General features: G+C 42.3%; 1 protein-coding gene across 7 annotated transcripts in view; it reads left to right on the top strand.

Annotated features, from left to right (window-relative positions):
• CCDC57 (coiled-coil domain containing 57) overlaps positions 1 to 25,235 on the top strand; it is a 93,398-nt gene that overhangs the window by 38,299 nt on the left and 29,864 nt on the right. For 5 of the 7 annotated variants that reach the window (XM_077328019.1, XM_077328018.1, XM_077328020.1 and 2 more), the window contains 4 exons: positions 796 to 930; positions 8,591 to 8,801; positions 11,762 to 11,941; positions 17,817 to 17,890. In XM_077328019.1, coding sequence (XP_077184134.1) covers positions 796 to 930; positions 8,591 to 8,801; positions 11,762 to 11,941; positions 17,817 to 17,890 — 600 coding nt within the window. Of the gene's footprint in view, positions 1 to 795; positions 931 to 8,590; positions 8,802 to 11,761; positions 11,942 to 17,816; positions 17,891 to 18,720; positions 19,458 to 25,235 lie in introns of those variants that run through there. The other 2 variants (XM_077328023.1, XM_077328021.1) reach the window with 2 other exon arrangements.

Genomic DNA, 25,235 nt, shown 5'->3' on the forward strand with positions numbered 1-25,235 from the left:
AGCCATGGCTATGGCTCCCAGGCTATGGTTGGAGGGTACATAATAGAGCCACACTGACAAAGGTTGAGCCTGGTTAGGGCATAGAGAGCCAGTTTGGTGTAGTGGTTAGGAGTGCGGGCTTCTAATCTGGCATGCCAGGTTCAATTCTGCGCTCCCCCACATGCAACCAGCTGGGTGACCTTGGGCTGGCCACAGCCCTGATAAAACTGTTCTGACTGAGCAGTGATATCAGCGCTCTCTCGGCCTCACCCACCCCACAAGGTGTCTGTTGTGGGGAGAGGAATGGGAAGGCGACTGTAAGCTACTTTGAACCTCCTTCGGGTAGGGAAAAGCGGCATATAAGAACCAACTCCTTCTTCTTCTTCTTCTAGATGGGAGGCTTCTTGGGAATTCTGTGCTACGTGTCGTGAAGTCAATGAGGGAAGAAAAGCAGCATATAAATATAATAGATGAATGAAATATTTTTATGACAATCCTGACAATATTAGTACACCACCGCCAAATTGTTTCTTACAGTTAATTGCGTACTCATCTTAAAAAGTTGTCCTGCTTTTAGTAATTCTTTTTCAAGATTGTAGATAGTTATTGTCTAGGCTTGGAAAAAGTTATGTGTTAAAACAGCAAGGAAAATTAATTATTGTAGGAGAAGAAAGATATTGAAGGAACCAGAAGCTCCAGGAACTTTCTCTTTAAGGAAATCCTGCATGATAGTGGAGAACTTGACAACTGAACATAGAAACTAAGGTGATAAATTGTTTAGTACAGGACTTCAGTTAGTGTAATATTCTATTGTAGGTTACTGCTGAACTGCAAAAAAAGGAACAGAAGTTGCATGAAGTAGAAATGGCCATGTCTTCAGTAACCCTTGAGAGAGACCAAGCTGTTGAGGTACTTAAGAAGCATGAACTCTTGCCAGAAGGAACAAAACAGGTTAGAATTACTTATGCTATTTTTTTACTTGAATTAATCCTAGGACAGCTCACCTTATAACCAAAGCTGTTTCTAGGGGATATGTGCCAAAATTCTTACATGAAAAATGATTTCCGTATAGGAAATGGTATATAGCCCACATGTAATTTGTCACATGATATATACACATATGTATTTTTGTTGTATATACTTATGTATATGAAAACCTTGATTGAATGTGATCTTGTAATGTGTATACAACATATATGCCGCTAGCAAAACTATGTCAATTCACACTTTTTCTTATTGGGAAGGCAGTTCCTTTCCTTCAGTAATTTTAAGCACTTGTTAAATCATTCACTACAGGAGAGAAAAAGACAAAGCTGCTGGATGAGTTTCATTTGTGTTCCTTTTGACCTGAGCTTTCTGTTATATCATGCCTAAGTTTGATTTCTAAGTGGTGATATTGTGATGGCCTCACTAGTCTGCTAAAGGCTTCCAGGATGATGGTTTGGTTCTGGGTTGCTGCTTGTGCTGGAACTTTTCTTTTTGTCATGTTTAAATTCTGTGGCAGTTGGGGGAACAGGTAATGCATACCTGTCTTGGGTAATAAAGTGCTCCAGTCAGTCCAGTAAAATTGCACAAGTCTCATGCACATAAGGTACATCAATTACAGAAGAATGGAATAATATTTTACAACTTCATCCTTTTTTCTATATATATTCTGTACACTTGATTCAATATATCTAGTTTCTAAATGGAACACCTGTAAACTGCTTAGTCCAACTCATCTTACTGTTTTGTGTGTGGGGGGGGGGTATTACCTGCTCGGCAAGTGCAAATGGCACATAGCACTTTCAAGTAGACTTGCTTGGATTATTTGACAGATGTAATGACTTCAGTTGGTTGACTCAGCCTTCCATCCTTCCAAGGTCGGTAAAACGATTACCCAGCTTGCTAGGGGGTAAAACGGTAACGAGTGGGGAAGGCACTGGCAAACCACCCCGTATTGAGTCTGCCATGAAAACTCTAGAGGGCATCACCCCAAGGGTCAGACATGACTCAGTGCTTGCAAAGGGGATACCTTTATCTTTACCTTAATGACTTCAATTAGCCAAGATGCCTCTTTATCTCATTTGCCCATATATTTAAAGGTAAAGGTATCCCCTGTGCAAGCACCGGGTCATGTTTGACCCGTGGGGTGACGCCCTCTAGCATTTTCATGGCAGACTCAGTACGGGGTGGTTTGCCAGTGCCTTCCCCAGTCATTACCTTTTACCCCCCAGCAAGCTGGGTACTCATTTTACCGACCTCGGAAGGTTGGAAGGCTGAGTCAACCTTGAGCCGGCTGCTGGGATTGAACCAGCCTCATGGGCAGAGCTTCAGACTGCATTTCTGCTGCCTTACCACTGTGCACCACAAGAGGCTCTGCCCATATATTTAGCAAGGTGTAAAAATTAATTTAGTTCCAAAGTGGAAAAGAGTCTGCACAGCCCCAAGTAGTTATAGTGCACATTATTATAAGGTGCAGCTTTATGTCCCCATGGGAACATCATTCTAAAAGACCGTGGCCTTCGTTGCATGATCTTGAGGACAGAAGCTGCAATTTACACATGTGTACCTTCAGTATGCTCACATATTTTTAAATCAGAATTAGTTTTGAGTTCAGAAAATGATGTCTATAGATTCTCTAAAGTATTTTATTTGCATCTGTGTACATAAAATCGTGACTCTCAGACTAAATGAAAAACCATCATAACTGTGGAGATATAAGGCAAAAGCAAATTATGGCAAATTAGTAACCTGTGTTACAATATCCAAATTAAGCAATATGATGCCATATGATAATTCTTTGCCAAAACAGCTAATCAGTCCTTTTGAGTTCTGTTGTAGTTCACAAAAACATTGGAGAAATAAAACTGTCCCCATTAGTAATTAATGGCAGACACTTTCCCCATCCATCTCCACCCAAGCGTGGAAACATCCCTGCAAGTGACAAGCTGTGCTGGCATCTTTCTTATCCTGAGACCAAAGAGAAATTCAAAATTACATTACATATTACTAACATCACATTACAGTCATATTGTCCCAAATAAAATGAATTAAAAAGAAGAGAGGGTTGTAAGGATTGTGGACGTAAGAGTTGCATGCTAACCTCGTTCAACTCTTATATCCACATTCCTTACAATCCTCTCTTAAGTTTTGATGGCTTTTCATTTAGTCTGAGGAAGAGTGCATGCACTCAAGAGCTCATACCTTGAATAAATCTTTGTTGGTCTTAAAGGTGCTACTGGACTCTACATATGCTTATGAATATGTTCACTGAGATTTACAGTGATTTACAGAGTACTCCTAAGAAGGACATCTTTTATAGTGCAATCATAAAGTATTCAGCAGTAGCAATAGAATAGTTTTTAGAGAAAGGCTTATACAGTTGCTATGGGTTCCATGTGAGCTATAGGTGCAGACTCTGGCAGGAGATACTTGTATAAAAGCAGGGTTCAGAGTAGTTAGAGGTACAGGTACCTGAAAGAATAGGGACTGCCTAGCCCCATTTTTATTTCTTGCCATCTTTAAAATTTAATTTCAAGGTTAATCTCAAACCTGAATGTTTTAACATTTAACTATATTGGTACGAGAGCCTCTTGTGGCGCAGAGTGGTAATGCAGCCATCTGAAAGCTTTGCCCATGAGCCTGGGAGTTCAATCCCAGCAGCTGGCTCAAGGTTGACTCAGCCTTCCATCCTTCCGAGGTCGGTAAAATGAGTACCCAGCTTGCTGGGGGGTAAGCGGTAATGACTGGGGAAGGCACTGGCAAACCACCCCGTATTGAGTCTGCCATGAAAACGCTAGAGGGCGTCACCCCAAGGTTCAGACATGACTCGGTGCTTGCACAGGGGATACCTTTACCTTTATATTGGTACGAGCTTCTATTATTTAAGGTCAGTGATATATTCTTCTTCTTGACCTTGTATGCATACTCTTTGGTAATGGCACTTCCTGCAATTTGGAGTGAATCTGGAAAGCTGGAAGTCATCTGTGTCTTGTCTAGATTTCTCACACAGCTATAATGTCTTTATAGTAGAAGTTGTTACTAGGGTTATAGCCAAGTCCTTTATGAAGACAGAATTATTGTCCTTTCTGAGCTATACTCAGCTTGGTTGTTACTCTAGTAGGTTTGCACACTTCCCATCACTTGTGGCTGGCTAAATACAACTTAAGAGAACATGGAAGTGTAACCAAAGTCCATGTAATCCTCAACACAGCTCTGATTAGTTTTCAACACTAGTGCCATCTGTAATACTGAACCCTTCTCAGATTTAAATTCTTCTCATAATGTGAAGCATTGAAAAATGTTAAAACATTTTTGACAGGCCTGATGTGATCATTGCTCTTGTCTTTATATGCTGAGTTTGAATTTGATGTTTTCACACATAGTGGCAAAGATGTGTTGTAAGAGATTTTGAATGTTGATAGTAAAGATATCTTGTGCTGCACTCTAGTGGTTGTTTGGGAGTATCTTCCTGAGAACTCTCTTCTGGAAATGAATACTTTCTTAAACCAGATCACAGAAAAATGTATATAGTAAGAATGTCATAAATCGGTTAAGGAAATGATCCACTATCAGTGAATATTAAAAATATTATTCTGGTTTAATTTTTATTTATTTATTGGATTTGTAGACCATCCCTCTTTGACAGTAGTCTCAGGGTGGTTAACTAGTAGAAAACCCAATCACACATGGTTTTTACAATGATAATTAAAAACTAATTTCCTATTTAAAATATAAATGCTTTGTCCATCCCCCTAAATGTAATTGCTGAGTTGAGTTTTGTGTCAGAGATCCCAGACTCAATGCTGGAGGGGGGGGGGCTGTTTCAGTGTTACTATGTGCTTGCATTGTCCTCAACTGTGCGCCTGGTGGAAGAGTGCTGTTTTGTAGGCCCTTCAAAAATTTGGTAGCTCCAATAGTGCCTAGATCTGTGCTTGCAGTGTATTCCACCAGGCTGGAGCCAAAGCAGAGAAGGCCCTGGCTCTGGTTATGGCCAAACACACTTTTGGGGGGCCAGGGACCACCAGCACATCTAAATTAGCTCAATGTAGTGTTCTTCGGGAGACATATTCGGAGAGGAGGTCCCTCAGACTGGAAATATATGTTGACTAATACAAATGTATTATTTTTACTAGATTTATTATTATTTATTTGCATCATAACAAATTATATTTAATTAATACACACTTTTCATAAACATACAAGAATCTGGTGGATGGCAATTTATGGTTGGCATCATAGAATCATATCATAGAATCATAGAATCATAGAGTTGGAAGGGGCCATACAGGCCATCTAGTCCAACGCAGGATCAGCCCAAAGCATCCTAAAGCATCCAAGAAAAGTGTGTATCCAACCTTTGCTTGAAGACTGCCAGTGAGAAGGAGCTCACCACCTCCTTAGGCAGCCTATTCCACTGCTGAACTACTCTGACTATGAAATTTTTTTTCCTGATATCTAGCCTATATCGTTGTACTTGTAGTTTAAACCCATTACTGCATGTCCTCTCCTCTACAGCCAACAGAAACAGCATCCTGCCCTCCTCCAAGTGACAACCTTTCAAATACTTAAAGAGAGCTATCATGTCCCCTCTCAACCTCCTTTTCTCCAGGCTGAACATTCCCAAGTCCCTCAACCTATCATCATAGGGCTTGGTCCCTTGGCCCCAGATCATCTTCGTCGCTCTCCTCTGTACCCTTTCAATTTTATCTATGTCCTTCTTGAAGTGAGGCCTCCAGAACTGCACACAGTACTCCAGGTGTGGTCTGACCAGTGCCATATACAATGGGACTATGACATTTTGTGATTTTGATGTGATGCCCCTGTTGATACAGCCCAAAATGGCATTCGCTTTTTTTACCATTGCATCACACTGCCTGTTCATGTTTAGTTTACAATCCACAAGTACCCCAAGGTCTCGTTCGCACACAGTGTTACCTAGAAGCGTATCCCCCATCCAGTAGGCATGCTTTTCATTTTTCTGACCCAGATGCAGAACTTTACACTTATCTTTATTAAATTGCATCTTGTTCTCATTTGCCCATTTTCCCATTGTGTTCTGATCTCGTTGAACTCTGTCTCTATCTTCCAGAGTATTTGCCAGTCCCCCAATTTGGTGTCATCTGCAAACTTGATGAGTAGTCCCTCCACTCCCTCATCTAGATCATTAATAAATATATTAAAAAATACCGTGCTGAGCACCGAACCCTGAGGTACCCCACTATTCACCTCCCTCCAGTCTGATGAAACACCATTGACAACAACTCTTTGAGTCATGTGGGTGACTGGAAGTTTGTTAGCCCCAGAAAAAGATAATTTAGAATGTGTGACCTCCCTCCAACCTTAGAAAGTGAACTGGAGGCCCCTTGGTCACTTTGGAGAAAACACTGAGTAACTTTAGACGACTCATGCTGACTGAAGTGGACAGGATGCTAGCAACAATGAAGCCAACCACATGGTCACCAGACCCCTGCCCATCGTGGCTCCTAAAGACAGCTAGTATTAGGTTAAAGAGCCCCCTCCGAAAGATCATCTACCTATCTCTCACAATGGGAGAATTCCCAGAGGGATTGAAAGAGGCAGTGGTACGTCCACTGCTGAAAAAAAATCTTTAGCACCTAGCGTTTCTGGGGAAGATAGTAGAAAGAGATATCACAAACCAATTAACGACATTCCTGGAAGAAGCTTCTGTCCTAGACCCATCCCAGTCAGATTTCCGGCCTGGCCATGGGATGGAGACAGTGCAAGTAGCCGTGACGGACTACCTCTGTCACCAGTTGGACCGATGCGGGTCGGCACTGCTGATATTACTAGACCTCTTAGCAACATTCAACACAGTTGACTATGAGCTTCTAGCTCACTGCCTCATCAATGCCGGAATAAAAGGGACAGCCCTTCAGTGGCTGATCTCCTTCCTCCGGGGTCGTGGACAGAGGGTTGCAATAGGAGAGAAAACATCAAACTGCTGACAACTTACTTGTGGAGTCCTACAAGGAGCGATCCTCTCTTCTATCCAATTCAACATCTTCATGTGCCCTCTTGCACAACTAGTCCGGAAGTTTGGGATGGGTTGTCATCAATATGCAGATTACATCCAGCTGTCCCTCCTGATAGATGGCTGCCCTGACTCTCCCCCAGAAGCACTAGCCAGCTGCCCGAAAGCAGTGATGAGATGGCTCAAGCAGAGTTGTCTGAAGCTGAATCCTTCAAAGACAGAGGTCCTGTGGCTGGGTAGGAAGGGCCCATGTAAGGAAGCACGTCTGCCCACCCTGGATGGTGTGCAGCTATGGCTCACTCCGCCAGGAACCTGGGCGTGATTCTGAATGCTCCCCTCACAATGGAAGCCCAGGTTGCAAAGGCAGCACGGCTGGCATTTTATCATCTCTGCCAAGCCAAGCTACTAGCACCTTACCTGGCCCCAGAACACCTAGTGATCCATATGATGGTCATCTCTAGACTGGATTTCTATAACTCACTTTCTATAATGCAGACCCGCCCTTAGCCTTGACCCGAAAACTACAGCTGGTCTAAAATGCAGCAGCCAGGATCCTCACAACAACTTCATGGCAGTCCCACATCCAGCCCATTCTCCACCAACTACATACAGTGGTTGCTAGTTGAATTCCGGATCAGCCTAAAGGTTCTGGTAATTATCTTTAAGGCCACACATGGTCAGGGCCCAGTGTACCTGAGAGACCACCTCCCTGCCTATACCCCTCAAAGAGTTCTACGTTCTGCCACCACCAAGCAGCTAATGATCCCTGGCCCTAAAGAAGCCCTCCTGGCACTGAACCAGGGCTAGAGTATGTCCTGGCTCCCAACTGGTGGAATGAGCTCCCAGAGGAGATCAGGGCCCTGGCAGAGCTACAACAGTTCTGCAGGGTCTGCTAAAGAGAGTTCTTCCACCAGGCATTTGGTTGAGACCAGGCATAACCAACAACATCTGCAGGGCCCCTGCCCCTTCCCTCCCAGAAATCCATCAATGCATTCTGCTCCTGGACCTGTTTGTACTGTTACCAGTGTTACAATTATCATTGTTAATAGTATTAATGTTATAGTTATCTATATGTTATGGATTGTTTCTTGTATTGTTTTCTATGTTTTATGTAAACCACCCTGAGCCTCTGGGGAGGGCAGTATATAAATATAATAAATAAATACAATTTGAGCCCAATGGCATCTTTCAGACCAACAAAAAATGGCATTTTTCAGACCAACCAAGGCGTGAACTTTTGTGTGCATGCACACTTCATGCCTTGAATAAATTTTTGTTGATATAAAAAATGCCATTGGACTCAAATTTTGTTGTGCTACTTCAGACCAACACTCACAATGAAGCCCACTTGAAACTCACTATTACAGTCAGTCTCTTTGGCTGACCTAGTGAGGCTACTATCATGAAACACATTCAAGTTAAATCACATGTATCACCTCACATCTGGCCAAAATTTATATTAGAGTACTATTTCAGCTCTCAAGTTCCTGCACTTTTGTTGCATATCATTAAAATTACTATTCTTTAAACGTGAGATCACTTTGTGTTGTGTTGACAAAATCTCTGTTCTTGTCCGGGCAACTTTGAGCCCTGCATTTTCCTTTTGAGATGTAATGCTTCCTGTTAAAATTTTAGATGACACTTAAGGATAACATTGGAGCCACTGAAGCAAGTTTTCTTTCTCCTGAGATTCAAAGGTTGCAGGAACAAAACAATAACTTGCGGGCAGTGATTGCAGAAATGAGGAGAGAAATGGAGACCCTTAATAATGAAGAATCTTCTTCAGACCGCATCAAAATGAAAACACAGAATACAAACAGGACTCCTGCCGTTTCATTAACTTCTGGTAATAAAGTGGGCTGTATTAAGTTTACTGTGCAGCAATCTTTATATGCCCATTTCACATTTCTTTTATAATACATGCATCTCTTCTTACTAGCTAGAAGAATTATATTCAAAAATACTTATTATAACAGTATTAAAATTATGTGTCAGTTTGTACACATAAACATATGTATATATAAGTGTTTCTCTCTGTCTCTCGCTGTCTCTCTCTCTGCAGAGTTACTTCTGACTACTTCCATTAGGATTAGCCTGGAGTAAGCCTGTATAGCAGTGGTTCCCAACCCTCAGTTCAGGGACTGGTACCGGTCTGTGGATCAGTCAGTACCGGGCCGCAGCTCCTCCTCGTCCTTCTACCGGGCCGCAGCTCTTCCTTGTCCTTCTCCCGGGCTGCTGCCTCGGAGGCTGCCCTGCCACTCTGCTGCCGGCTCACTTTTGGTGCTCTCCGGTGACTGCCATGGCTGGAGCTTCCCCTCTGCATGACACTGCGCAGCTGCTGCTGGCAACGCCTCCCAATGGGCAGCGGGAAAACAGGGGCACCAGCAGGAAAGCAAGTGGAGCAGGAGCTCAGGCGGTGGCAGCAACGTCCCTCGGAAAAAGACTACCCCCCCGCCCAGGCCTCAGTAAAATTGTCAAGCGTTGACCGGTCTCCAGTGATAAAAAGGTTGGGGACCACTGCTGTATAGGATTGAACTGTAAATAAAAGTTCTGCCATTTCAGTTTCAGTTCAGGCTTTCAGTTCCTGTAGAAAGAGTTAGGGCATTTCCACACATTGGTAAAAATAGTATTACGCCAGCTTAATGGCATAGTGCTAAATATCATTGTACCTCCTGGCCACTCCTTACCTTTTTGTTGACGCTCTAGTCTACCGCCTTTTCATGCTTCTCACCCTCCACAACTGCTGCTGGAAATGGCGGAAGAGAGCAATGTACTTTATACACAACTCTCTTCCACCTGCCAATCAAGCCAGGCAGCCAATCCCCTTTCTCCATGTTTTAAAGGTCCTGCGATACCTGCTAATTAAAAAAAAAATTAATGCTTCTCCATTTAAATGCCTATGCATAGATGCATAGTGCTTTTTGAATGCTACCCCTTATGGAATCACAAGTCTTTAGATGCTTTTAAACATTAATCTCGTTCTTGATTGGGGGAGAACTTTAGAGAGGCATGCTTTGTGTCACAACTTTGGGAAAAAAACGTTTATTTATGGCATCACCTGCACATTTGTGCACCTATTCATTGCTTCAGGCTGTTCTCCATTTTTAAAAAGGATTTCCCATCCCCCATAAGAAGGGAGAGGGAGGTGGGTGCAAGGGTGGTACATGGGAGGCGGATTCTGCATGGAGACAGTTCTCTGCATAGCTCTCAGTACTGTCTTGAATGCAGAGGCATTGGCAGTGGCAATGGAGTAGCAACTTCCCTTACTCCTCCTTTGCATCAGACCTTTTCCTCCTGTTCAGCACAGGGTTTTTTTTTTTAATCTAGAATTGCCCAATTGCTATAAGATTCCAACCACTATTACTTTTTATTAGCTTTAGTATCATAGAGTTGGAAGGGGCCATATAGGCCATCTCGTCCAAGCCCCTGTTCAATGCAGGATCAACCTAAAGCATCCAGGATAAGTATCTGTCCAGCCTCTGCTTGAAGACTGCCCGTGAGGGGGAACTCACTACCTCCTTAGAGTAGTTCTGCTGAACTACACTGACTGTTATTTTTTTTTCCTGATCTGTAGCCAGTATTGTTCTATAAGTACCTGTAGTTTAAACCTCTGCCACCAACAAGAACTTTTTCCTGCCCTCCTCTAAGTAATAGCTTATCAAATACTTAAAGACAGCTATCATGTCATATCTCAACATCCTCTTCTCTTCCTCTCTTCTCCATGGTGAATATTCCCAAGCCCCTTAACACAAAGTGAAATAGCCAGCCTTTTAATAGTGACGTTTTTTTTGGGGGGGGGGACCCTACAGGTCATACCTTTTACCTTATAACTCTGCAATGAAAAGAGCTGGCTTCGTGTTTTAAAAAATGAAAGCTAGGAACAACTAGATTGTAGGAATATAGTAAAGTTGCTATACAGCAATCTAGCAATTTCCGGGTTTTTTTAATCTAGCAAATTTCCTCTGGGAGGAGTATTTATTTATTGTATGTGTGTTTAATATAGCCAGGAGGATTGTAGGATTGTCTAGCAGACAGGCAAGAGATGTTTGGAGGTGGTTTGCAATTGCCTGCCTCCATGTCATGACCCTAGTTTTCCATCCAAATATTAATCAAGGTCAACTTTGGTAGGAGTGGTTGGAAATGATGGCTGTGAGGGAAATTAAACCAATGTGAATAGGGCCTGTAGAAGTGTACCCCTTCCTATCCACCTGGCATCCAAGGGCATTTTGACTGTGATCTTTTCAGAAGATTTCTACCAAACCAGGTTTGGAAAAGACTGGAGCAAAGCAGGGCAAAATATAGAAGCATGACAAATAGAGGATGGCATCATGTGGATACTCCTGAAAACAACATTGCTGTAGGAATGTCATGGCAGAGGAGACAGCTATGTGGAAACAGCTGTATTCTGCTAATGGAACATATTTTGTACAATACATTATGGAGAAAGAGATTGTTATTTGAACAAATGATCAGTCTTTCAAAGACATCTTTATTTCTGCAACATAATCAGATTGATACAGATGCAGGGTATCTTTATTGGCATAATAAAAGATAAAACATAGATAAAAAAGATAGAACAAGAATAATATGATAAAATAATATATACAATCCCTCAATAAGTATTAAGCAGTAAATGCTAGTTTATGAGGTAGTCATATGTGTGGTTTACAATGGGTACACATATATGAATGATTTACACTTAGTATTGTGGATAATACCTTGGCCATTTCTTGGATGATCTCTAGATCCATTTAATCTAAAATGCTGTGTATTATAATTTGATAGTTGTGTTTATTTTTTTTTAAGATTATGTTCTATATTTGGAGGAAGAGGTCAGAAAACTGAAGAATAAATGCTGGGCAATGAACAAGGAACTTGAAAATACATCTCAAATTCCCAGTAAATTCTTTGCAACTTCTTTGAATGCATCCCATTGTAATAAAAATACTCAAACTTCCTGTGAAGACATTTCCAAAAGGAAGAGTGGTAAGAGAAACATGACCTCACGATCCTTTAAAGCATGATAACTTTACTACAAAAAATTACTTTTCTGAGGAGAAAAACACAATGTCAGCATTTAGATTCTCACTACAATTTTTACAGTTTGCCATATTTGTTAGTTTAGAATTGTAGAATCGTAGAGTTGGAAAGGGACATACAGGCCATCTAGTTCAACTCCTGCTCATTACCGGAACAGACCAAAGCATCCAGGATAAGTATCTGTCCAGCCACTGCTTGTGTGGGGGAGCTCACCACCTCCTTAGGCAGCCGATTCCACTGCTAACTGTGACTGTGAAATGTTTTTTCCTGATATCTAGCCAATATAGTTCTTCACAAAGTTTAAACCCTAAATAAATAAATTATTGCAGGTCTTATCCTTTGCTGCCAACAGGAACCTTTCCCTTTCCTCCTTTAAGTGACAACCTTTCAAATACTAAAAGACAGCAATTATGTCAGCCTCCTCTTCTCTCAACCTTCTCTTCTCCAGGCTGATCATTCCCAAGTCCCTCAGCCTTTCCTCACAGGGCTTGCTCTGCAGGCCCTGGATCATTCTCATTGCTCTAAATACTCTCAATTTTGTCTGTCATTTTTAAAGTGAGGCCTTCAGAACTGCACACAATATTCCAGGCGGGGTCTGACCACTGTGGTATACAGTAGAACTATGACATCTTGTGATTTTGATGTGATGCCTCTGTTGATACAGCCCAAGACTGCATTTGCCTGCTTTACCACCGCATCACAATGCCCATATTTAGCTTACAGTCTGAGTACCGCAAGATCACGTTTAAACACACTGCTACCCAGAAGTGTATCTCCTGTCCAGTATGCATTTTTATGACTCAGATGTAGAACTATACACTTTTCGTTATTGAATTACTTCTCCTTATTGAATTGGATCTTGTTCTTATTTGCCCACTTTTCCAGCAGGTTCAGATCTTGTTGAACTCTTCTGTTTGCTACTCCTCCCAATTTGGTGTCATCTACAAATGTAATGAGTCTCCCTACCCACTGGTTCAAATCATTGATTAAAATGTTGAAAAGTACCAGACTCAGTACCAAGCCCTGTGGTACTCCAGTACTCACCTCCCCTCTGATGAAATACCATTGACAACTGCTCTTTGGGTGCGGTTTTCTAGCAAGTTTCCTTTCCACCTTATCATCTGAAAATCCTGTCGACAATCCTCCAGTTTACCCATCAGAACATCATGGGGAACCTTGTCAAAAGCCTTACTGAAATCAAGGTAAACTACATACACTGAGGGCCATTTCGCACGGCTTCAAAATAGCACAATGGTTGCTAATTGGAAATGCTACTAATTTGCCATAACCCACGACGTCGTAGACAATCTGCAACAATCCTGAAACCGACCCGCAAAAAGCGCTTCGTTGTAGCGCTTTCAGGGGAATCCAGAAAAGTGGATTCACCCTCCGGATAGCGATACACTCCTGCAACCAATCTGCAACAGTAGCGCTAAAGACCTGTGCGTTACCATTGTTGCTGGTTCTTCAAAGTCCCTCCCCCTGGCTCTCTCCTCCAAACTTCCGGCGAAGCGATCGCCATTTTTTTTTCTCCGAGCGAGCGGGGATAAACGCACCAGCGAGCCTCTTTCTGTTTAGAGGCTTCCCTGGCTTCAGTCCTTCACCTTTAGTCACTAAGCACAAACCACATAAAAGCCCGTTTGCTGAAATAAAGTCCCTTTATTTTTTACACATAAATTCAGCCGAAAATCGGGCCCGTGAGAGGGGGGGGGATTTTTTTTTTATCACTCGAGGCAGCGTGCCAACGATCATACAATCAAACGACAGCTCACATTAGGCAGCTGGATGGGTCTCTCCGTAGCAACGAATCTACCTAGATTCGTTGCTATGGGTCTGTTTTTTTTTTTTTTAAACCTTTCTTAAAGGGAAAGGGGCTGTTTGGGAGCATGCTAACGGCTGCCCATTGGCTGCTTGACGGCCAGGGGCGGGACGAGCTCGGCAATAGCGCTTCCTTTCTAGCGATTTCTGCCGAGACCGGAAGCCTGTGGGAAACGCTAAAAAACGCAACTGATTCCACTACAAAGGCAGGTATGCATAACGACGAATTCCACTATTTTAAATGGCGATTTTTCATTCCGCAAACAATTTGCAACAAAGATCCCCGTGCGAAAAGGCCCTGAGTTTTCATGTTCTAATAAGCCTATCACTTGGTCAAAGAAGGAAACCAGGTTGTTCTGTCAGGACCTGTTGGAGATAGATCTGTGCTTATGTCCCTGGATCAAGCAATTGTTCTCTGGATGATTGCAGATCACCTTCTTTAAAATATGCTCCATTATCTTCCCTGCCATTGAGCTCAGACTCACTGTCCTGTAATTTCCTGGGTCAAGTCTCCCTTTTGTGAAGGTTGAGATAACATTTACTTTCCTCTAGTCTTCTGGCACCTGTTCAGTCCTCTAAGAGATCCTAAAGATGATGGACAAGGATTCCTCAAGTTCTCCACAGAGTTCTTTGAGCACTCTCAGGTGTGCATCATCCAGCCCAGGGGGTTTGAATTCATCCAGTACAGCCAGGTGCCTCTCAACAACCTCTCTGTTCATGTCAACCTGCTACCCAGACACTACACCTTGCCTACTACCATCCCTAGATGTTTCCATATTCTGGGAAAACACAGAGGCAAAATAGGTATTGAGCCTTTCTGGTTTCTCTCTGTCCTCTATCAGAGTTTCTCCATCTTCACCCAACAGTGGGCCTATTGCCTCATTTACTTTACGTTTGCTCCTCACATATCTGAACAAGCTTTTCTTGTTACAGTGGGCTTCCCTAGCCAGTCTCAGTTCATGCCCAGCTTTGGCTTCTCAGATGGCTGACCTGAAATGCCTAGTAATCTGTAGATAGTCTTCTTTAGAGATCTGTACTCTCCATTTCTTGAACAGTTATTTATGTATGTTTGTGTGCTGCATTTCTGCCACAACAAGGACATTCAAGACAACTTACATACATAGAAAATAATATAAAATGCTTTTTAAGTACCAATAAGAAGCTGGTACAATAAAACTAAATACCAGTAAGTAGTAAAACTAATATAAGAACTGCAGCACTTAAGACTCAGCTAAAAGTAACAATTTTGCCTTGAACCTGGAAGATGGTGCTACACAAACATTCCTCAGGAGGGAGGTCCTTACGGGGATGTGCTGCTTTTGAAATGGTTTTGTCCTTATCCAAAGCTTTCCTGACTTCTAAAGGTGGAGGGACCTTATCTCATGATCACTGTCTCATCTGATGGGCAGCTTGCTATGAGAGAAGATACCCTATCTCTTGAATTTATTGTTTGACCCTTGCAAAAGAGCAGCCATGTTAGTCAGTCGTAGCAATAAAACAAAAATCTAGTGGCACTGTAAAGACTAAGAATATTTAGCTGAATATTTGTTTCGATGAGGAGGATCGGCTAGCTAGTATTTGGATGAGAGACCTTCAAGGAATACCAGCGTCATGATACGGAGGCAGGCAATGGCAAACCACATGCCTTGAATACCTGAGATTCCCATAAATCAGCTGGGACTTGGAATAAACAAATAATTTTTGCTTAAACTTCACCTATCTTGGCTGATAACACATAACTGGGGAGGTGGTAGTGCTGGTTGGTTAGGTCCAGGAGGCTGTAAACCTCTTGAGGCCACTCTTAAGAAGCCCTCACTGTCCCTAACAATTGGATAGTCAACAACAACAGCTTTATTGGCATATCATAAGAGAGATAATACAATTAGTAGAACCATTATATGCAGTTTATGGAGATCAAGGGTGAACAAGGCTTAGATTATATTGGACAGTCACTAATGTCCCCTTTCTGTGCAAAGTTCATGATGATGGTGAAGATCATGATAGTCTTATATAAAGCATATTATGGACCCATTTCAGTATGGCTTCCAGCCTGGTTTGCTGAGTGAGACTGTCTTGGTTGCCAGGGTGGCAACCTGCACTGGGAGCTAAACAGAGGAGTACAATCCTGTTGATTCAGGGGTTGGATCTATGGAGTATTTCTAAAGACAGAGGGAACTTCTGTCTGCAGAGCTGTCTTGTTTCCCAAAAATACCCCCCCACACACACACACACACTCTGAAAAGAGATCTTAAGAATAGCCTGAGTGAGGAGTGAGATCTGCCATAGGAAGAGGGAATTGTCAAACATCACCTGCTTTCAAGCTTTAACCCAACTTTAATTTGAATGCATGATTAGGATCTATAGCACAGAGCACTTTCAGCCTACTTCAGTCAGCATGCAATCTGCTCCTCCAAGAAAAGTTATCCATGTTTTATTCACATTTAGTATTATCTGAGTCATTTATTCATCTGCCTTTATGAAGTCTGGAGTCTGGGCATTCCAGTAGGTCCAGAATGGATCAACCTGTTTGTTAACAGGAATTTGCTTTAGTTAATGTGTTTCAACAAGTTCTCAGAGGACTGTATTTCTTTTCTGTATTTTCTAATTGACAATGTATCCAGGCCAGAGGCTGTCAGAGCAGATACAAGCAATTTTATCTGCTAACATAACTGCTCGCTTACAACCTGCATCTTTTAAGGGTTCATTAGTTGGCACACCCTTACTTTAATTGGCAACTGAAACATACTTTCTACTATGCAGGCAGCAATTCATAGTTAGCCTTCAGTCTGAGCTACCTCTAGTCTCTAAATTCTTAGGCCAGTTATAATTTTGGGCCTACCTGAGTCAGGCAATGACAATAAACAGATCATAATGCATCCCAGTTAGAAACCTCTGGAAAATTACCTAATCACTCTAATTCTCCCCCTTTGATCCTGCAGCCTTCTGGTTCTCACATACAGCCAATTATCCCATTCCATGCTTTGGCCTTGAAGAGGATAAGAGCCCTGTAGGCTGTTAGGTGCAGCAAGGATACCTGTGAGATGGAACCAAATAAACATAGTGCATATTAACCCCTTGTAAGGAGGGACTGGAGTTTTGCTTGACACCATGTCTGCTAGTAACTTCCCCATTGTCCTTCTAAAAAATATCTGGATCACTCAATGTCCCGGAGAGGGAGCTAACTAAACATTCCTTACTGCTGCAGAGATTCAGAGCCTTATCTCAGAAAGCAGGGCACCCAAAGCAGAGCCTTAGAAAATTATAGTGATTGGATAGGTTCGTAAGAGAAAAGGCAGACCTTCAGGTATGCTTGTCCCAAGCCATATAGGGCTTTAAAGGTCAACACTAGAACCTTGCTTTGTACCCAGAAACATTTGTACCCTAGTATATTGTACCCTAGTATATTTGAATCAAAAGTACTGGAGTGATATGATCCTTACAACTCATTCCAGTCAATAACCTGGCTGCAGCAATTTGCACCAGTTGAAAGTTTGCAGCAATGAAATTGAAGTTTTGTTCCAGTTGAAATTTTCAAGGGCAGCTCCATGCAAAGTGCACAGTAATAATCTAATCAAGATGTAGCTAGGTGATGTACCATAGTGGCCAAATCCTTTCTGCCTAAGGAAGGCTGCAACTAGCTAAAGGCCTGGGTCCAAGATCATCCCCAAATGACCAACCTATTCTTGTTCTCCCCCCCCCCCCATTCGCAGCAGGAGTCGTAGCAGGTAATCAGGGGTCATTTGCGGTTTGGCAGGGCTCTCGTTGTCTCTGTGTGTCTCTCTCAGGCATCTGAGAGCAAAGTGACTAGTGTCCAGGGTGGCCCTATTCCATCTCGGACAGCCAGGATACTCTTCACCCTCAGGGCTGTTTCACAAATATTAAGAGGAACAATGGATAAGTATGATCCTTTATATTTTAATGATCCTGTTTTAGCTTCACAGTGATCTCTCTATCTATCTATCTATCTCTCTCTCCCCCCCTCCCTTGCTCCTTTCCTTTCCAGATGAAATTACTGGAGCTTCTTTGAAGAAGCATGAAGCCAAAGCTCCACATGTAGATTTAACAGGAATACAAGAGGTAGGAAAATATACTTATTGAACAATATGGTATATAGACCAATGAGTGTGTAAGAACCTTTCCACTTAATCTGCTGTGATTATCTCTCTCAGTGCAGTGCCCTTCAGGATCCTACAATCTCAAGCATAGCTCATTTTTGGTGATTATTAGATGCTTCTCCTCCCCCTTTTACTATACTAAAAGATGATAGGAACCAACTAAAGATTTTGTTGTGTTCAGAAATTAAGCCAGTATATTGTTTTCAAGCTTAATTTTCTATACATCATATTTACCTTCTTTGCTGTTTAAAAAAAGCCTGTCATACTGGGCGCCTCAGCTATCCAAATCTTCAGCATAGGTATTCAAATTAATATCTACCTTTGGATTTCCACTAGGGGGCATTGTGATGCTAATTATCTGGCAGTGTGTAAATTAGATGCAATTATTATTCCACTCGAATTGAATAGGATGACCTTGAATAGGAATTGAATAGGAAGTATAAAAACCTGGTTTAATTTAATTGGGTTTGGCAACAAAAGAAATTTTGAACACTTTATATTAGCAGCATATATCTGTATCATGCAAAAGAGGATTAGCTAAATTTGCAGCTATATGAGATAAGAGGAAAATGTAAGATTTATATCTAGCTTCACTACAATTCCAGATAAAAATTATTCACGCTCAGAATAGTTGGCTTCATTTAAATGGGTACTAAATATTGCTTTAAATTTGAACAGTCAGAAGTTAAGCTTGACTACCAAAAGGCATTTCAGTGAAGGCCTTGCATCACTTTGACCAATTCTCACACGGAATTTGCCCCTGAACAGTTTCTTATTGCTTGCGGGTTTTAGTGCTGCTTCCTCATGATGTCGGCAGCAACCGGCGGCTGTGCAGGAGTTGGTGTGAGTTTTTGCTCGGTTTGTTTTGCTATGAGGGAAATCGCAAAATACCACTTCCCTTTTCTTGTTGTACTGCAAATCGGTGCCAACTGGGGCATGCCTGTCTGGAAGGAGAAATGTGCATGTGATGTGCATTTGATGAAGCAGCCTATTAGCTTAGTGGCCATGCCCTATATAATAAATCTTTATTGTGAACACACAATCATCGGAGTACAATTACTGGTCCAGGCGATCAGAAATCTACCCCTAACATAAAGAGAGACCAGCATTATAAAAAGAGTCCCATAAAGAGATCTAAGGAAATGTTTTATTTCCTTGTGGCGTGATCCCATAGCAACGCAGTGATTGTGGCATGATCCCATAGCAACGCAGAAGTGTAAATTAAAAAAACTGTTTTACTGTTGCAGCATATCCCTGTAGCAACACGGAAGTGTTTTGTTTTTAATTCATTTCTGGACTTGGGGGACACACGGAAGTTTGAGTCTCCAAAACAACCACTGTGAAGGGATTTGTGGCTTATGCTGATTGACAACCCGAGGAGCTGGGAAGGGAGGGGGTAAACATGTGGGATATCCACACTTCATGCTTCTCTGATGCCTCGTCAGGAAGGGAAAAGCCGCAATGAGTCCACCAGTCACAAATTGGGGTACCACCAAACTCTTGTATTTTGTGTGTGAAAGGCAACCGGAAAACAACACTAAAGTTTGAAATTGTACTGTATTGTATTATATTTATTTATTTACAGTATTTGCTGGCGTATAAGACTACTTTTTCCCCCTGAAACACATGCCTCCAAGTGGGGGGGGGTCGTCCTATATGCCAGGTGCACTTCAGTTGGGATAGACATAGCTGTCCATAGTGGCCCATAGTAATGTAATGTAATGTAATGTAATGTAATGTAATGTAATGTAATGTAATGTAACAAACTCTATATTTTGAGTGGAAATTTTTGGGGGTTGTCTTATACACCCAGTCGTCTTATACGCCGGCAAATACGGTATTTGTTTATTTGTTTGTTTATTTGTTTGTTTATTTGTTTGTTTATTTGTTTGTTTATTTGTTTGTTTATTTGTTTGTTTATTTGTTTGTTTATTTGTTTGTTTATTTGTTTGTTTGTTTGTTTGTTTGTTTGTTTATTTATTTATATGCCGCCCTCCCCGGGGGCTCAGGGCGGTTTACATAAGAACAAACAACAATACATAAAACAATCTATAAACATGTGAATAACTTTACAATGATAACTAATGGTTGTAACCGTATAACAGTGTAACGGTATAAATAATATAGACAATACAACAGTGCAACAATACAAACAGGTCCAGAGCATGTTGGTGGAATTCTGAGGGGGGGCAGGGGGGAGCAGGGGCCTTGCGCCTGGTCTCAACCAAATGCCTGGCGGAAGAGCTCCTTTTTGCAGGCCCTGCAGAACTGTTTAAGCTCCATCAGGGCCCTGATCTCCTCCAGGAGCTCGTTCCACCAGATGGGGGCCAGAACAGAGAATGCTCTGGCCCTGGTTGAGACCAGGTGGACTTCTTTAGGGCCAGGGATACTCAGCTGGTTGGTGGCTGGGAGGCGATCCTTCAGGTACACTGGGCCCTGACCATGTATGGCCTTGAAGGTAATTACCAGAACCTTTAGTCTGATCCGGAATTCAACTGGAAACCATTGCAGCTGGTGGAGAATAGGCCGGATGTGAGACCTTCACAGTGTTGCTGTGAGGATCCTGGCTGCTGCATTTTGAACCAGCTGTAGTTTCCGGGTCAAGGCTAAGGGCAGGCCTGCATAGAGCGAGTTACAAAAGTCCAGTCTAGAGGTGACCGTCGCATGGATCACTGTGGCTAGGTGTTCCGGGGCCAGGTAGGGCACTAGTAGTTTGGCTTGGCAGAGATGGTAGAATGCCAGCCGTTTCCTCTCTAGGCTAAACAGACCAAGCTCCCCCAACCTTTCTTCATATGTCTTGATCTCCAAACCTCTCACCATCTTTGTTGTCCTCCTCTGGACACATTCCAGTTTGTCAACATCCCTCTTCAATTGGGGTGCCCAAAACTGAACACAGTACTCTAAGTGAGGCTGAACCAGAGCAGAGTAAAGCGGTACCATCACCTCCCGTGATCTGGACACGATATTCCGTTTGATACAGCCCAAAATCCTATTTACCTTTTTAAACCACTGAGTCACACTGCTGACTCATGTTCAATGTATGGTCTACTAAGACTCGTAGATCCTTTTCGCACATGCTACTGCCAAGACAAGTCTCCCCCATCTTATATTGATATATTTGGTTTTTCCTACCTAAATCCATTTACATTTGTCCCTATTGAACTTCATTTTATTCAGTTTAACCCACTTCTCGAGTCTATCAAGATCATCCTGTATTCTGTTGCTGTCTTCAGTTGTGTTTGCTACCCCTCCCAGTTTAGTATCATCTGCAAATTTAATAAGTATCCCCACTAATCCCTCATCCAAATCATTTATAAATATGATGAACAAAACAGGCCCCAGGACAGATCCTTGGGGTACTCCACTTGTCACTCTTTTCCAAGAAGATGCTGAACCATTAACAAGTACCCTCTGGGTACGATTTGTCAACCAGTTATTGACCCACCTGACAGAATTAGGATCCATACCGCATTTTACCAAATTGTCAACAAGAATATAATGTGGAGTAATTTATATTATTAATAATAGGAATATGTGTTTTACAAAATTTAAATAGATATATGTTATATGGTTATATTATTGTAATATTATAAAATATAAAATGTTATGATGTATTCACATGTTGATATTTATAACAATAACAATAAATATTATTTTAAAAAAGAATATAATGTGGAACCTTATCAAAAGGTTTACTGAATGCAGATAAACTATGTCACAGAATCGCAGAATCATAGAGTTGGAAGGGGCCGTTCAGGCCATCTAGTCCAACCCACTGCTCAATGCAGGATCAGCCCAAAGCATTCTAAGGATCCAAGAAAAGTGTGTATCCAACCTTTGCTTGAAGACTGCCAGTGAGGGAGAGCTTACCACCTCCTTAGGCAGCCTATTCCACTGCTGAACTACTCTGTGAAAAAATTTTTCCTGATATCTAGCCTATATTGTCCCCCTTCAAGGATCGCTGCCTTGTTGTGGCAAGGAGGCTTGCGTAGTTCAGTGAAGCTATGAGCTATACCGTGCAGGGCCACCCAAGACGGACAGGTCATAGCTGAGAGCTCTGACAAAAGGTGATCCACTGGAGAAGGAAATGGCAAACCACTCCAGTATCTTTGCCATGAAAACTCTATGGACAGTTCCAAAAGGCAAAACGTTATGACGCCGGAAGATGAGCCCCTCAGGTCGGAAGGTGTCCATTATGCTACTGGGGATGAGCAGACGGCTAGTACGAGTAGCGCCAGAATGAATGAAGCGACTGGGCCAAAGCCGAAAGGACGCTCAGTTGTGGAAGTAACTGGTGGCGAAAAGACAGTCCGATGCTGTAAAGATTTTTATTCCATAGGAACCTGGAACGTCAGGTCCATGAATCAAGGCAAGCTGGACGTGGTTAAACAAGAAATGACAAGACTGAACATCGACATTTTAGGAATCAGTGAACTAAAATGGATAGGAATGGGTGAATTTAATTCAGATGACCATCAGGTATACTACTGTGGACAAGAATCTCACAGAAGAAATGGAGTAGCCTTCATAATCAATAAGAGAGTAGTTAAAGCAGTCTTGGGATACAATCCCCAAAATGACAGAATGATCTCAGTTCGAATCCAAGGCAAACCATTCAACATCACAGTGATCCAGGTCTATGCCCCAACCACTGCTGCTGAAGAGGATGAAGTTGATCAGTTCTATGAAGCCATACAACACCTTCTAGAAGCAACGGCAAAAAATGATGTGCTTATCATCATGGGGGATTGGAATGCTAAAGTAGGAAGACAAAAGATAACCGGGATAACAGGCAAGTTTGGCCTTGGAGTACAAAATGAAGCAGGGCACAGGCTGGTAGAATTTTGTCAAGAGAATACAATGGTCATAGCAAACACTCTTTTCCAACAACCTAAGAGACGACTCTACACATGGACATCACCAGACGGTCAACACAGAAATCAGATTGACTATGTGTTCTGCAGCCAAAGATGGAAAAGTTATATCCAGTCAATAAAAACAAGACCAGGAGCTGACTGTGGTTCAGATCATCAGCTTCTTGTTGCAAAATTTAGGCTTAAATTGAAGAAAGTAGGGAAAAGCACTAGGCCACTCAGGTATGAACTAAATAATATCCCCGACGAATATACAGTAAAGGTAAAGGTAAAGGTATCCCCTGTGCAAGCACCAAGTCATGTCTGACCCTTGGGGTGACGCCCTCTAGCGTTTTCATGGCAGAATCAATACGGGGTCGTTTGCCAGTGCCTTCCCCAGTCATTACCGTTTACCCCCCAGCAAGCAAGCTGGGTACTCATTTTACCGACCTCGGAAGGATGGAAGGCTGAGTCAGCCTTGAGCCGGCTGCTGGGATCGAACACCCAGCCTCATGGGCAAAGCTTTCAGACGGCTGCCTTACCACTCTGCGCCACAAGAGGCTCTTGAATACACAGTAGAGGTGACAAATAGATTTAAGGAATTAGATCTGATAGAGTGCCTGAAGAACTATGGACGGAGGTTCGCGATATTGTACAAGAGGTAGCAACTAAAACCATCCCAAAGAAAAAGAAATGCAAGAAATCAAAATGGCTGTCTGAGGAAGCTTTACAAATAGCTAAGGAGAGAAGGGAAGTGAAAGGCAAGGGAGAAAGAGAAAGATACACCCAATTGAATGCAGAATTCCAGAGAAAAGCTAGAAGAGATAAGAATGCCTTCTTAAATGAACAGTGCAAACCAATAGAAGAAAACAATAGAATGGGGAGGACCAGGGATCTTTTCAAGAAAATTGGAGATATGAAGAGAACGTTTCATGCAAAGATGGGTATGATAAGGCACCAAAATGGTAGGGACCTCACAGAAGCATAAGAGATTAAACAAAGGTGGCAAACTTATACAGAAGAACTATACAAGAGCGAGCTTAACATCCCTGATGACCACAATGGGGTAGTTACTGACCTGGAGCCAGACATCCTGGAATGTGAAATGGGCCTTAGGAAGTCTGAGCAACAATAAAGCTAGTGCTGGTGACAGCATTCCAGTTGAACTATTCAAAATCTTAAAAGACGATGCAGTAAAAGTGCTACACTCAATATGCCAGCAAATTTGGAAAACTCAACAATGGCCACAGGATTGGAAAAGGTCAGTTTACATTCCAATCCCAAAGAAGGGCAATGCCAAAGAATGTTCAAACTACCGCACCATTGCACTAATTTCTCATGCTAGCAAAGTTATGCTCAAAATCCTACAAGCTAGGTTCCAGCAATATGTGGACTGAGAACTTCCAGAAGCACAGGTAGGATTTCGAAGAGGCAGAGGAACTAGAGATCAAATTGCCAACATACACTGGATCATGGAGAAAGCTAGGGAGTACCAGAAGAATGTCTACTTTTGCTTCATTGCCTATGCTAAAGCCTTTGATTGTGTGGTGCACAACAAATTGTGGCAAGTTCTTAAAGAGATGGGAATACCAGAGCATCTTATTTCTCTCTTGAGAAATTTATATGCAGGTCAAGAAGCAACAGTGAGAACTGAACATGGAACCACTAACTGGTTCAAAATTGAGAAAGGAGTTCGGCAAGGCTGTATACTGTCGCCTTGCCTATTTAACTTGTATGCAGAGCACATCATGAGAAATGCGGGGTTAGAGGAGTCACAAATTGGGATCAAGATTGCAGGGAGAAATAACAACCTCAGATATGCTGATGATACCATTCTAATGGCAGAAAGTGAAGAGGAACTAAAGAGCCTGTTGATGCGGGTGAAGGAGGAGAGTGCAAAAGTTGGCTTGAAACTCAACATCAAGAAAACAAAGATCATGGCACCTCTGAATTCCTGGCAAATAGATGGGGAAGAAATGCAGATAGTGACAGATTTTATTTTCCTGGGCTCCAAGATCACTGCAGATGGGGACTGCAGCAAAGAAATTAAAAGACGCTTGCTCCTGGGGAGGAAAGCTATGGCAAATCTAGACAGCATCCTAAAAAGCAGAGACATCACCCTGCCAACAAAAGTGCGTTTAGTCAAGGCTATGGTATTCCCAGTTGCAATGTATGGCTGCGAAAGTTGGACCATAAGGAAGGCCGAGCGTCTAAGAATTGAGGCTTTTGAACTCTGGTGCTGGAGAAGACTCTTGCGAGTCCCTTGGACTGCAAGGCGAACAAACCGGTCAGTCCTAGAGGAGATCAGCCCTGACTGCTCTTTAGAAGGCCAGATCCTGAAGATGAAACCCAAATACTTTGGCCACCTCATGAGAAGGAAGGACTCCCTGGAGAAGAGCCTAATGCTGGGAGCGATTGAGGGCAAAAGAAGAAGGGGACGACAGAGAATGAGGT

The sequence above is a fragment of the Paroedura picta genome, chromosome 3, assembly GCF_049243985.1.
Source record: "Paroedura picta isolate Pp20150507F chromosome 3, Ppicta_v3.0, whole genome shotgun sequence".
Taxonomy (NCBI): Eukaryota; Metazoa; Chordata; class Lepidosauria; order Squamata; family Gekkonidae; genus Paroedura; species Paroedura picta.